The sequence below is a fragment of the Nuphar pumila genome, chromosome 5 (genome assembly GCF_984573655.1).
Source record: "Nuphar pumila chromosome 5, dmNupPumi1.hap1.1, whole genome shotgun sequence".
NCBI classification, from domain to species: domain Eukaryota; kingdom Viridiplantae; phylum Streptophyta; class Magnoliopsida; order Nymphaeales; family Nymphaeaceae; genus Nuphar; species Nuphar pumila.
Window position 1 is genome coordinate 126,244,580 of NC_143253.1, and position 14,847 is coordinate 126,259,426.

General features: G+C 45.2%; 1 protein-coding gene across 5 annotated transcripts in view; it reads left to right on the forward strand.

Annotated features, from left to right (window-relative positions):
- Positions 1-4,811: 4,811 nt before the first annotated feature.
- Positions 4,812-14,847, forward strand: part of LOC149838587 (calmodulin-binding protein 60 E-like) — a 64,132-nt gene continuing 54,096 nt past the window's right edge. For 2 of the 5 annotated variants that reach the window (XM_090006679.1, XM_090006680.1), the window contains exon 1: positions 4,813-4,972. In XM_090006679.1, coding sequence (XP_089862805.1) covers positions 4,887-4,972 — 86 coding nt within the window. In that variant the 5' untranslated portion in view covers positions 4,813-4,886. Of the gene's footprint in view, positions 4,973-14,847 lie in introns of all 5 variants that reach the window. The other 3 variants (XM_090006678.1, XM_090006676.1, XM_090006677.1) reach the window with 3 other exon arrangements.

A 14,847-nucleotide genomic window follows, 5' to 3' on the forward strand; every position in this document is an offset into this window, starting at 1 on the left:
TTAAAGGGTTATAGTCAACTAAAACATGAAGAATTTTAATGAGCTTTTGTTATTTAAAGGGTTAAAATCAACTAAAACAATAATGTTCAACTGATTCTGCATTTGCTTTGATGTGACCATTCGATTGCCTAGTTGCTTGTGCTCAACCATATCGAATTGAAGGACCCAAAAAGGAGGGTGATGTTAAGAGTTTAGCTTAAGGTGCCGAGTAAGTGAAATGTTATTGTTTTTACAAGACACGAATACACAATTTTTTTGAAAACTAAACATGAGGACACATTTTTTCTACTGTTTAATTGATAAAAAAGTATATTTTGACACTTTAAAATGTATAAAACCTATTTCATATAAAATATTGTTCAAAATATTAAAAAAAAAATCAGTTCTAAATTATTTTAAAATTATGAAAAACTATTTTTACATGTTATAGGATGCCATGTGGCATGCGTAAATGTTTTGTTGTAGCTAGAGCCGCTATGGAATTAGCTGCACGTCCTCTAAGGGGTTGTTTGATGGCTTGTCCAAGATTGGACGAAATGAACAAACGGAATGGAACACAACATTGGAAGAAACACTAATCAATGGAAAAAAAATCTAATGAAGAAGAAGAAACCCTAATCAATAAGAGAAGCCTAATCAATAAAATCAAACAAAAACCCCTAATCTAAGAAAACCCTCACATATGAAAACCTAAAAAAGGCCCTAAAAAAAATTTGATTCAAATAGAAATAAAGGAAGAAGAAAAGAGGAAGAAAGAAAAAGGAAAACCTCACCCGCGGCCTCATCCCTAGCGGCCTCGAGTCACCTCGACCTCGACGCCCCCTGATCCCCTGGCTGCCAAGGAGAGAGAGTAACCCTTACCCTCAAATTTTTTTTAACGTATTTTCCACATCCTGTTCTTTTTGTAATAGGTGAAGGGTTGTTACAAAAAGAACAACTTTTTAAGGATGCGGTGGAGGCCATTCCAAGCATCCACCGCATTGAATGTTTCTTAAAATCACTGCCCCCCTCCCCCCCGCATCCATTTTGTCCCATTTTGGGCGGGGACAGTGATTCAAACATACCCTAAGAGTCTGTATCAGGTGCAATCACATGGCAGGAGGGTGATCAGGTGCTTAATGCACAAATATTTGTGCAACTGGTCCTCTAAGTAGAAAACCCTGTCCTTGTAACCATAGTTATTAAGATAACTATTACAATATTGCTATTTAGCAATGTAACAATCATGAGTACTTGGATTTTTGGGTTGGGGAAATCTTTTAACAAACACAAAATTTCTTTTCTTAGGTAAATCTTGAGAAGAAAAAAAAGAACAATATTTTGAACATATCAGAATTTTATTATTTTACTTGTTGCCCATCGGGCCCAAGGTAGGCCGTTCTCCATGGTTCAATTTGGATCACATCAAAGCAGACCTAGTCCATTCGGATCAACATGTTAGTAACTTGGATATTGCAGTCACCTGTGAATCATGCATCAAATAGTATAACGCCCATGTTGCACACCCTATTTCTCAAAAAATACAGACCAATAAATGGGTTTTGAATATCTAATCTGATCTTTCAGACCAAAACCTAACATCTTATCTGATCTATTTTTGTATGATCCACCTAGTCCAATCAGGCTCTGTTTGGGAGCTGGTGTAGGAAGGGAGATGGAAACTGCGATGAGAGTGGTGATAGGTAGGAAGACTAGAACGGTGATGGGAGTGGATTACATGACAATATCTTCACAAGCATAAGCATGTAGTGGAACATGTGATTATTGGATTTTCTCAAGATTGTATGGTTGCAATCACAAGCACACCACTTTCCCAAGTTTATTGAAACATGAAAGGTGCAAACTGTGTTGTGATTGTTGCCTGAGAAGGCTCATTCCTTAAAACTTGTGATTCTTGGTCACAAGATTGACCTTCTAACCAACAATCATAGCTTTTACTTTCTCAGCTATGACCTGAAGCGAGGCGACTCCCTGGGGGCAAGGGGGTGAACCCTGCGAGTTTTACGCTGTCAGGACAGCGACCGTAAGTACAACAGGCAAAGCCAGCACGATTAGGTCTCTGATCCTGCTAGTGGTTTCTCCGTGTAAATATAAAAGAAACATTTATCAACTGAGTGATTTTACGACTAAGTGTGTAGGGTTACCAATGGGTTGGGTACTGAAACGTGAATATTTTCTGGATCTAACCAGACTCCAGTAATGTGAGCGAGGCTTGAACAATGATTTTTTCCATGATATCTAAGCAAACCTTCGCTGTCCCAAGAATTTGGCTTATGTTTCTACATAAAAATTACATACTTTAAACACTCTTTAAAATATACGGATCTGGTTTGGGCTTCCATTTTTCTGGATCAGACGTTAACACGACCGCTTGTAATTTGGATGGGTTTGGGTGAAACCTAATGAGTCGATTATCCAACACGTTGAAAGAATGAGAGCCCTTTAGGTGTTCCAATACAACGAAGGAAAAAGTGACCAAATGTAATAACTAAAAAAATTGGGCATATATTGTGATTAGCTGATGAGTTGAGGGACTTTGCAATGCACCCGAAGAAATAAATTGGGAAGTCGGATTACTTTTTGTGACATTTGAAAATGGAACATTTTCGTTTAAAGACCTCTTTTTCATTCATAATTTACTTAAAGGCCCGGCTTGAAAACCAGTGTTGTGAGAGGTGTACGCCTCAATACCTGAAGCGTACGCCTCAGAGGCGAGGTGCACGCTCAAGGTACTAAGGCGTTGCTGTGATGCGCAAATTGCCCCTCATCAACCTCCGGAATCCCCTCCTTCATCCCCAAGTCTTCCTCCTCCACCCGATTCGTCGGCTGTGCTAACCCCAAGTGCCGGTGGATCCACCGCCATGTGCCGGCCAACTGCTCCTCTGCCGCTCCCTGTCCCCCGTACATCCTCCTGTCCAGCTCCGGCATCACCGGCAGCGGCCTCCTCCTCTCCAATACGCTGTCGCTGCCGAGGAAGCCCCCCCCGGTGGCGAACTTCGCCGTTGGCTGCTCAGTCTTTTCCGACCACCGGACGACCGGCATAGCTGGTTTCGGACGCGGCCCCCCCTCGCTTCCGTACCAGCTGGGCGCGTGGTCCTTCTCCTACTGCCTCCCCTCCCACCGCCTCGACGACGACCTGTTGTGAGAGGCATACGCCTCAGAGGCGAAGCGCAGGCTCAACGCCTCGCTTCGCCTCATCGCATTTAACAACCTTGTTGAAAACTAGTAGCTAGGATGAAAAGTGACAGCTGGATTTGGCAGGAGGTGGCTGTCAATTTCATGCTTTGTGACAAGTTTGGAAGCAAGAAAAACTCACTGTAAAAGAAAATTTTGCCCGAAATTTGATATGCTAATTTTTCTAAAATAAAAAAATTTAGCATGAGAAACATAAAATGAAAAAACTTGAAAAAACATGAGAGAAGGAAGGGTAGTGGTGGAGCTCCTTAGTCACGGTTTTTCAGGAGGTGGGTGATGGTGAGATAGATGGTAGTGAAAGATTATCATGGGTGGTGGTGGGTGTGATGGATGGTGGCGATGGTGGTGGTTGTGAGATGTGGTGAGATGGGTAGTGGAAAGTGAACATTAACATTTTATCTTGATAGGAAACATTCTTTGGTGGGGGAGATGGATGAATGTTTTTAATTGAAAAGTGTACTTTTTTTAGAAAAATCTCTAGTTTGAAAGGGTAAAAAAACTGTAAGAATTTTTTAATTTGTATCGCTTTTCCTACATCTTTTCCACTTTCAAACACTCTACCAGCTTCCAAACAGCCACCACCAGGTGATAGTTTGACCAACTTTTTGCCAAATGCATTAACTTCTGTCCCACTTCCTAAATTCCAAACAGGGCCTAAATGTTGTTTTGGATTGAGGCTAAATATCCAGTTACTAAAGAAAGAAAATGCTTATGATTTCAAAAGTTGAAGCTATGTTTTTTCAAGTAAGCAGATTCACGTTTTATTAGATTGAGTGTTTTTCCTTGGTTTGGGGTTGCAAAAGGGTCGGATTCAAGAAGGGGGTTTTGCAATTTTTGGCTGCCCTGGATCCAAACGGATCTGACTCCCCAATATATTTTCTGATCAGAAATCCAAACCTTTTGCATTCCTACCTTGGACCCAGGACCACCAGCAAAAGTAAAAAAATTCTTGATATCGGAGGCTTTCCAAATTCATTAGCGTAAAACCCTGAATCTGAAATACCCTTGACCATCAGGGAGTAAACCTAGCTATGGCCAAGTATCGGCAGAAAATCGATGCGATACTAACCTCAATCGGCTAATTTTTAATAAATATAAAAAAATACTTAAAATTAAATTTTAATATTATATTAATGGTTTTAACACTTACAGGCTCTGATTGACACGAAATATTTTTTAGCCGATTCAAAATGATTCACTTGAGAATCGGTATCGGACGATTCACCTAAATCGTTGGCCGATACTGACAACATTGGTTTTAGTATATGCTTAAACGACGAAAGTTTAACGATAGATTCTTGGGCAATTACCAAGAAAGGTTAAGCTTTTAACAGTAATTTCGTAAAATTGAAGTCTGTTCCTGGAATAATGTTAAAATAGTAGTTACCTAAAGATAAATAAAACGCGGGAATGAGAAGACTCCAGTTTTGCGTGCGCCTCTTTTAAAATTGCGAAGCGTATCGCATCAAGAGGAGGAACGATGAACGATGAAGATAAGATCAGAGCGGGTACCAACGTTCAAATGGACGGCTGAGATTCCAACCCGAATGGGTTTTGCTTTCATCCATGAGGGACCCCCATGCTCCTTTTCTCTGAAGTTTCTGCTTCTGTGCAGTATATGATAGAGTTCTGCGTTGTCTGCGCTCTCCATCCTGTTGTCTTTCATCCGGTTCCCGAGACTCTGGGTGACGATGACGGCAGAGAAGCGTCCGGCCGCAGATGCGAAAAACAAGGATAGAGCACCGGCTAAGAAACGGAGGAATCCCAATCCCACGAGGTATGTCTTCTCTCACTGATCTGATCTTCCGTAAAATCATTTCGGAATTTTGACTCTTCAAGTGATTGATCTTAAGAGAGCTTGGAGTTCAAGGTTGTTTCATCGTTTTTCTTTTCCTTTGGGTTGATTTTTATTTCCAAACACCGATCGCGGCTTCAGAAATTCAGCTGCAAACAAGCAAGAGAATAAGGAACTGCGATATTTTTCTCTAAAGATGCGGTAGTGAAGTTTCGTTCTCCAAGGGCTTAGGGGAAGCCCTTCTCGGAGGCTTGATCATGTCTAGTTGTGTGTGTGTATTTTCGGATCTTCTTCAAAGGACAAAAGGATATTGTTTTGGATTTCAAGTTTAATTTAAGTGATACAGCTGGAATTCTAGTGGAGATATTAGAAGACGAGTAAATCGGCTGGCTTTTAGGATGCCAGATTTTGTTTCCTTGATGTGATGTGATTACTAGGAACCTATATTTTGCTTTGTTGTTATGTTTATTTTGATGATATACTTCATTGTTATGTTTATGTGCCTTAAATGAATTTGAACTTCGAGTGTATTATATGTATATCCTTGCGAAAATTGATTGGACCTTTGGGGAAATGTGTTTCAGCCATAACAGATCAGTCAGTCAGTCATTGAGCCAAGCTAATCCCAAAAATTGAATATGATATCTTCAATTTGCTCTAGTTGCTAATAAAATCACAATATTATTTCAAATATCATATCATAATTTCACTTTTGACATATTTTCTTTATCGGCAACTTGTCAGAGAAAAGCAATTGGATTTTTTGTTTCATACAAATTTATTTTTTAAATATATTATTTTTGTTTTTTCTTGATGAATACATGAGGTTAAAGTTGTCAAAATCTCCCAAGAAAATGATCATCAATAGAATGCCAGAGAGACTCTTTAGCGCAATGGCATTGTTGGAATGCCAGAGAGAGATCACCCCAGAATTCTTGATGAAAGCATGACCAAAAAAATGTCAAAAGCAGTTGAATGCTAGAAAAAGATCACTGGGTACATTCATGATTTGTAGGTAGATGGGAGTAGGCACATCTGGTGCAATCTATCATTATATATATATATATAGGTTAGTCCAAGACGATAAAATTAGGTTAGCCACTTGGAACATAAGGTCTTTAACTGGTAAGTTGGTAGAGTTAGTAGATGTTATGTGTAGGAGAAAGATTTATATTTTATGTTTACAAGAGACCAAATGGGTAAGTGAGAAAGCAAAAGTGCTAGAACCTTGGGGATATAAGATTTGGTGAATGGAGTAGGGATTGTTATGAGTCATGACATGAGTTTATAGATAATGTAGTTGAGGTCTGTAGGAAGGGTGATAGGATTTTACTTATTAAATTAGTATTAGGTACGAATATTATTATTATTATTAGTTTTTATGCACCTCAAGTAGGTTTAGATGATTCCATTAAGCGTCAATTTTGAGAAGATTTAGATGGAGTAGTACAAGGGATATCTTATGTGTCAGAAATATCCACCTGCAATGGTTAGAGATGAGGTAAAGAGAGAAGAGAGAGAAGAGAGGGGTCGGCGGCAATAGGGTTTTCCCTCTTCTACTTAATATTTATAAGTGTTGTACATAGTATGACATTTACACAAGAAGTAAAAACAAATTACAAACATGCCACCGCCCACGCATCCCAAGATGGATCCTTGGAATGCGGTGCGGGTCGGATCCATGATCTAAAACTAACAGCCTCCCTCAAGTTGAGTATGGTCTTTGATCATGCTCAACTTGCCTTTGAGTGCCCAAAACTGATGAGTGGATAATCCCTTGGTAAAGATGTCAGCAACTTGCATATCTGACCGAACATATGCAGGTTCAATTTCTTTTTCTTCCACCTTTTGCCTAACAAAATGTTGATTGATCTCGATATGCTTCGTGCGACAATGAAGGATGGGATTGAAGGCAATATTAATAACACTCTGATTATCGCAAAGAAGCATAGAGGACGAGATTGGTTCTTGTAATTCTTGCAGTAGATGTCTCACCCATGTAACATCGGCTGTTCCTGCTGCCATTGCACGATATTCTGCTTCAGTACTATATCGTGCCACTGCCTTTTGCTTCTTGCTACTCCATGTTACAATATTATTGCCGATAAGAATGCAATACCCCGAAATTGATCTTCGCTCGTCAGGATCACCCGCCCAGTTCACGTCTGTGTAGGTGAATAGTCGATGCCCTGACATATAAGCTGTGTCCTTGGTGTACATCAAGCCATCTCCAATCGTACCCTTTAAATACCGAAGGATCCTTTTTACTCCTTCCATATGTACATCTGTAGGAGCATGCATAAACTGTGAAGTCTGATTGACAGAGTATGCTATGTCAGGCCTAGTGAATGTTAAGTATTGTAACATCCCTACAACTCGACGATACAAAGTAGGATCATGATAAGTAGTGCCTTCTTTAGCACTTAGCTTATGATTTAGAAGGCAAGGTCTGCTAATTGGTTTACAATTCTCCATCCCTGTAGCAAGTAAAATATCAATGGTGTACTTATGTTGGCTCAATGTAATAGTCTCATGTCGACTATCAACTTCCACACCCAAAAAATATCGCAAGGGACCCAAGTCTTTCATCTTGAATTTAGCCATCAGCATAGACTTAACCCAAGATATGTGAACCTGATGCAGCTGCGTTGGAGGAGGAGTGAAAACTAATGGCCCCACCGTGAATCAGTGTGGCTGAACTTCTTTATTAACTCAGAAATGTCCAATAAAACAATGGGAATATGCAATAAACAGTAAGGAAAAGTAACGGAAAAACAACAATCAAATAGAGAATAGAAAAAAAACCGCAGAAGAGAAGTCGGCTGGGGTTGTTTTCAATCTTCAATAATCCTCCACGCAACCCTAGACAGGGCCTCTTAAAGACTGTCTACTGGACCGGGTCGTGGGTCCAGATTTGGATCCGACCCACGATCCGGTTCGGTCTCTCTTTGCAGCTGGTGCTGGGGCGTGCGAGCTCCACCACGCCTGACGTAGGTGCGCAAGGGTACCTCCCTGCGTCGTGGCTCCGTCCCTGCAGGTGAGTCATATTCACGGGGTCTTTCATCTGCTCTGTGTGGTGGATCGAGTGGCACGATGGGTCCAATCGGGTCCTGCCCTGCATCATTCTCCCCCGGTTGGGAAGAAGTCGGCTCTGTCGACTTGTTGTTGCCACAGTAAGAATATAGATCAGCCACGTTGAAAATAGGGGAAATATGCCAATCATCGGGCAGCTCAAGGAGGTAAGCATTCAAACCTAACCGTTGAAGGATCCTAAAGGGGCCATACTTCTTAGGACTTAACTTGCTATAGGTACCTACGGGAAAACGCTCTGGGCGCAGGTACACCCAGACAAGTTGACCAACCTCGAAATGGACATCACGACGACCCTGATCTACGAAAGCTTTGTAGGTCTCGTAGCTTTCAACAAGTTTGGCCCTGACTTGTCTGTGAATGTCACGCATATATTCAACGGCATCAAAGGCATCCGGAGCTGGAGCTGAGAGATCTGACACAGGGGTGAGGTCAACGACATGGGTGGGGGACCGACCATACACGACCTGGAACGGAGATTTACCAGTGGACCGGTTAATGGAGTTGTTATAGGCGAACTCGGCTTGAGGCAAAACGAGATCCCAAGTTTTGACATTTTCGCCCACTAAGCTCCGTAACAAATTTCCTAAGGTGCGGTTCACAACTTCGGTTTGGCCATCAGTCTGGGGGTGATACGCGCTACTGAACTGGAGCTTAGTTTTCAACAGGGCCCATAACGATTTCCAAAAGTGGCTCATAAAACGCGTGTCGCGATTGGAAGTGATTGTGTGAGGTAGACCGTGGAAACGGGCAACATCTTTGAAATAATATGAAGCGACTAAAGAGGCATCGGTGGTGCGTTTACACGGAATAAAGATAGCCATTTTGGAGAACCGGTCAACAACTACTAAAATTGAATCAAAACGACGTGGTGTGCGGGGAAGGCCCACGATAAAATCCATGGACACATGCTCCCACGGTCGTTCAGGAATGGGTAACGGGGTGTACAGACCACTATTCTGACGATGACCCTTGGACACTTGACACACATGACAACCTTGGATAAACTTGACAACATCTTTGCGCATTTTGGGCCAAAAGTATCGTTCATCTAAGAGAGCGAACGTCTTATCATTCCCGAATTGCCCTGCTAACCCTCCTTCATGTAATTCAGAAATCAACTGAAGCCTGAGGGAGAAATTGGGTACACATAATTGGTTACCACGGAAGAGGTAACCATTGTGAATACAAAAACGGGGGTCAAGGTTGCGAGCGGAGGAGGTGCACCCTTCCCAGACTTTGTGAAAATCAGGGTCCGTAGGGTATAACTCTTTGCATTGTTCAAAACCTATGACCTGCACCGACATAGTCATCAACAGGCTGTTCTTCCTACTAAGAGCGTCAGCCACCTTGTTCAGGGTACCCGATTGATGCCGAAGCGAAAAGGTGTACTCTTGCAAGAAGCTGACCCACTTGGCATGACGAACACTCAACTTTTTCTGACTGTTCAGGTACTTCAATGCCTCATGATCCGTGTACAAGACAAATTCCTTATAAATGAGATAATGCCTCCAATAACGAAGGGCTTGTACAACGGCATAAAACTCAACATCGTAAGTGGAGTATTGACACCTGGCCTGAGTCAGCTTCTCGCTAAAGAATGCGACAGACCTACGATTCTGACTCAAGACGGCGCCAATCCCCACTTTAGAGGCATCACATTCAACCTCAAAGACTGCACTAAAATCGGGGAGGGCTAAGACAGGGGCACTGGTCATTTTGTCCTTGATGATCGTGAAGGCTTTGCTAGCCACTGGCGTCCAATGAAAGCTAGTACCTTTTAGGCACTCCGTGATGGGGGCCATAAGGGTACTAAAATTCCTCACGAAACGTCGGTAAAAGGTGGCTAACCCGTGGAAACTACGGATCTCTCCTATAGTCTTTGGGGTAGGCCAATCGACAATCGCTCGGACTTTAGCAGGGTCGGCCTTGACGCCATCAGAAGACACAATAAACCCTAAGAACACGACACTGGATGTCATAAACTCACACTTCTTGGCATTGGCATACAATTTTTCCTTTCTCAAAATATCTAAGACTTGACGCAGGTGACTCAAATGATCAGACAATGAAGAACTATAGACCAAGATGTCGTCAAAGTAGACGACAACAAACTTCCTAAGACACGGACGCAAGACTTGGGTCATCATGTTCATGAAGGTACTGGGGGCATTAGACAACCCAAACGGCATAACTAACCACTCGTACAATCCATCACGTGTCTTAAATGCCGTTTTCCACTCGTCTCCCTCGCGTATACGAATCTGATGATATCCGCTTTTTAAATCAATTTTAGAGAAAATGGAGGCACCGGATAACATATCAAACATATCATCTAAACGAGGAATGGGAAAACGGTATTTGACTGTGATGCGATTGATCGCACGGCTATCGACACACATGCGCATGGACCCATCTTTCTTAGGAGTGAGTAAGGCAGGCACGGCACAAGGACTAACACTCTCACGAATGAAACCCTTTTGCAGTAATTCCTGAACCTGTCTTAACAACTCAGTGTGCTCGGAGGGGTTCATGCGATAAGCGGGAAGGTTGGGTAGACTCGACCCGGGCACAAAATCAATGGCATGCTGAACCACCCTTGTCGAAGGTAATCCATCAGGAAGGTCATCCGGCATAACGTCGCGGAATTCCTCGAGAAGAGGGGCAACATCCGCGGGAATGGACACTGGCGAACTCATCGCTGGTTTAGCCACCAGGGCATAACAATAGCCATCTTCCTGGCAGTGGTCCAGGAAAAGCCGGTACGAGAGGCCTGCGAGTCGGGGGACTCGCTCGGGTTTGTCAACTGTGGGGAAACCTGTCTCCCGGATAGGTAGAAGGACGATCTTATGGCCATTAAAGATAAAAGAGTAAGTGTTCTTGCGGCCATCGTGAGTGGTCTGGCGATCAAACTGCCAGTGACATCCCAAAAGAATGTGACACGCATGCATAGGAGCCACATCACACCACACCTCATCGTGGTAGTGTTCCCCCATGGAAAACCGGACTAGGCAACGCTGAGTGATGGGAACCTCATTTCCTTTCTTGAACCAGACCATCTTATAGGGTTGGGACAACTTTTCGGTGTTGAGTTTCAAGGTAGACACCACACTCTCAGATACCATGTTCTCACATGCTCCGGTGTCAATGATGACATCACAAGCATGACCTTCACAGTTGCATCGGGTCCTAAAAATGTTATTCCTTAGCCATTTCGATGGAGTCGATTCTCGGGGTGTGGTCAACACATGACGGATGGACAACAAACTTTCGATGTTGCCGTCGAACTCTATAACTCCCCGCTCATCCTCAACCTCAACTAATGAATTGTCCTCACTATCACTATCACTCTCACTTGCGGACTCGACAATCCCTTCAACCAGATGGGTGTTCTTGCTCACGGTCGGACACTTGGACGCGACATGTCCTAACTCTTGACACCTAAAGCACCGAAGGGTCGACTCAGTAGGTTTGGTTTTGGACCGGGTGTGGAAAGCTGGACCTGACTGGTCAGGTTTGCTAATGTCGATCCTAGGTTTTGAATCACTAGGGGAGCTTGCTCCCCTGGTTGGGAAACTCGGCTTGGGTCGGCTGGAGGGCTCATTACGGGTCGTCCGATATTCCTGCCTCCGCTTCAGCTTGTCCTCGATGTTCATGGCATAACTGCTGGCTTGATCTAATGTTTCGACTGTGACACAACTAAAATCATCAAAGATAGCAGGGCGGAGACCCGAAATGTACCTCGTGACTTGCTGACGAGCTGTTTCCTCGATCTGCACACGTAGGGAAAGACGATGGAACTCCGCGGTGTACTCTGCTACAGTTCGGGAGCCTTGGCGCAAGGTCAGGTATTCCTTGTAGGCTCGCTCGGCGTGATCCGAAGGCACGAACTTTGACTGCATCAGTCTTTGCATTTCCTCCCACGACTGCACGCGCTCTAATCCCTGCCGCTCCCTTGATCGTTGTAGCTCCACCCACCATGTCTGTGCTAGGCCTCTCAATCGTGTAGAAGCTAACGAGACACGACGATGTTCAGCAACTGTGTGATAATCGAAGAAGAACTGCACTGCATAAGACCAGTCGAAAAACTGCTCCGCGTCGAATCGCCCCGCAAACTCCGGAAGATCCAATTTCACGCCATAGGTGGAAGAGTGGTCTGGTGGTCTCGGTTGTCGCGGCTCCACCATTCCTGCAGGATGCTCGTTCCAGAAAATGTCGTCGTCCCAAGCTGCGTCATTGCCCATATGGCGGTATTGTTCGCCGGGATGCTGGTGCTGTCGAACTCTCCCGATGGGGGGTCGACGGTCGGGGCACGCCGGTTCCTGCTGACATTGCCTCGGTTGGGTTTGCCCGTGGGCGGGCACCATCTGCGGCCGGTATTGTGGTATTGGAATGACGGGAAGTCCAAGGTTCCGGGGAGGGTTCGGTTGAGGTTCCGGTTCCGGACGGGTAGAATTGGTATAATATGGTTGTGGGTTAGGAATATGGTGTTGGGCCGGATATTGGGTTGGGTTTTGGGTCAGGTTTGGGTAAACGGGTTGGTTTGGGTTTGGGTATGGGTATGGGTATGGGGCTTGGTGGGTATATGGATGGGTTGACTCGCCCGATGGGATGTGAATCGGGCCCACTCCTACACTACTCGTCGGACCCAAATATGGATGGGAAGGATCGAGGTTCGAGTTTTGGGGATAATAGGCTTGGTCTGAACTCGATCCCCGATCCAAGAGATTATGGGTCTGGTTCTGACCCGGCTCAAATCCAAACTGGAGCTCCATTCGGGTCCGATATGGGTCTGGGTCGGTATTGGATTCATTTTGGGGTTCGAAATTAATGGGTTGGGTTTGATTCGGGATGAACCGCGAACCAAACCCAATTGGATTGGCTGGGTAAGGGGGTTCGGATCCCGGACCCGCTCCCAGGGACCCAAAGGATGGTTCCCGAGATCCAGGCCTGGGTCCTGCTGAAAACTGTTCCGGCCCGGACCCTCTCGGGTTCAGACCCATCCACACGGGTCCGCCAGGTTCCATCCGCTGGTTGGTCATCGCAATGCTTCTGCGCGCGGGACCAGGAGGGAGAAAAAGCTCTTTCCGGGGTCGGGTCGCTGCGCTGGGGCTTGCAGCGGGGTCCTGCGTGCTGCTGGGTTCTTGCGGACCCAACCCGACCTGCGGCAGACCCACAGGAAACCGAGCCTTGGTCTGGGGTGCACTCGGACCCAAACTTGCGGCAGGACCCGGCGTGACGCTGGGTTCCTGCAGGCCCAGCCCTGCCGGCGGCATAGCCCCCATGACTCGAGGCCAGGGCAATACTGCACCCACGACGTGGGGTTGCCCTGCCCTATCTTCTTGGTTCAGATGGGGGGTACCTGCTGCGTGTGACGCCGTTGCTGTCGAACCTGGGAATGGAGGGGGGAATGCTGGTTGCGGGGCAGCAACACAGTCGGGTTGACAGGACGTCGGCTGGACTGCTGCCGCGTCTGCTACGACCTTCAGCGCACCCTCCAGTCTTTGCCTTGAGGTCGCAGAGGGATCCACCGGCGACTCAAGGGCAGCGACTCGGCCTTCGACCCCATCAAGTCGCCGTGATATGGTTGCCACGTCTCGACTGATACTCAACACATTTTCCTGTATTTTCGTCAACACCTCCATGACACGCAGCATTGGGTCTTCGTTGCTCGCCTCCTCACGCGCTTCGCCTTGTACCGGATCGGTTCCCTCCTCAAGAGCCATACCGCTGATGAAGTTGGAACGCCCGACGCTCTGATACCACTTTGATGCAGCTGCGTTGGAGGAGGAGTGAAAACTAATGGCCCCATCGTGAATCAGTGTGGCTGAACTTCTTTATTAACTCAGAAATGTCCAATAAAACAATGGGAATATGCAATAAACAGTAAGGAAAAGTAACGGAAAAACAACAATCAAATAGAGAATAGAAAAAAAACTGCAGAAGAGAAGTTGGCTGGGGTTGTTTTCAATCTTCAATAATCCTCCACGCAACCCTAGACAGGGCCTCTTAAAGACTGTCTACTGGACCGGGTCGTGGGTCTAGATTTGGATCCGACCCACGATCCGGTTCAGTCTCTCTTTGCAGCTGGTGCTGGGGCGTGCGAGCTCCACCACGCCTGACGTAGGTGCGCAAGGGTACCTCCCTGCGTCGTGGCTCCGTCCCTGCAGGTGAGTCATATTCACGGGGTCTTTCATCTGCCCTGTGTGGTGGATCGAGTGGCACGATGGGCCCAATCGGGTCCTGCCCTGCATCAGAACCTCATCACTCCCGGTAATAATGATGTCATCAACATATATAAGCACCCAAACAATAGCTGAATCACTTTTGAATATGAACAATGAATGATCTAGAACACTTTTAGTGAACCCATGATGCTGGATCTCCGTGGAAAAACTCTTAAACCAAGATCGAGAAGCTTGTTTCAAGCCATAAAGAGAGCGTCGAAGTTTACATACCCAATTGGATGAATCATGCATACTATAACCAGGTGGCTGCTCCATGTAAACTTCTTCCTTTAGTTCACCATGCAAAAAGGCATTTTTAACATCAAGTTGACTGAGTGACCATCCATGTTGTAATGCCAATGCAATGATAATCCTGACGGTGCCCAATTTTACTACTGGGCTGAACGTTTCATCGTAGTCCTGCCCATACTGCTGTGTGAAGCCTCGTGCGACCAGACGGGCTTTATAGCGCTCAACACTGCCATCTGGTTTGTGCTTGATCTTGTACACCCATTTGGACCCTACAACATTCTTGTTATC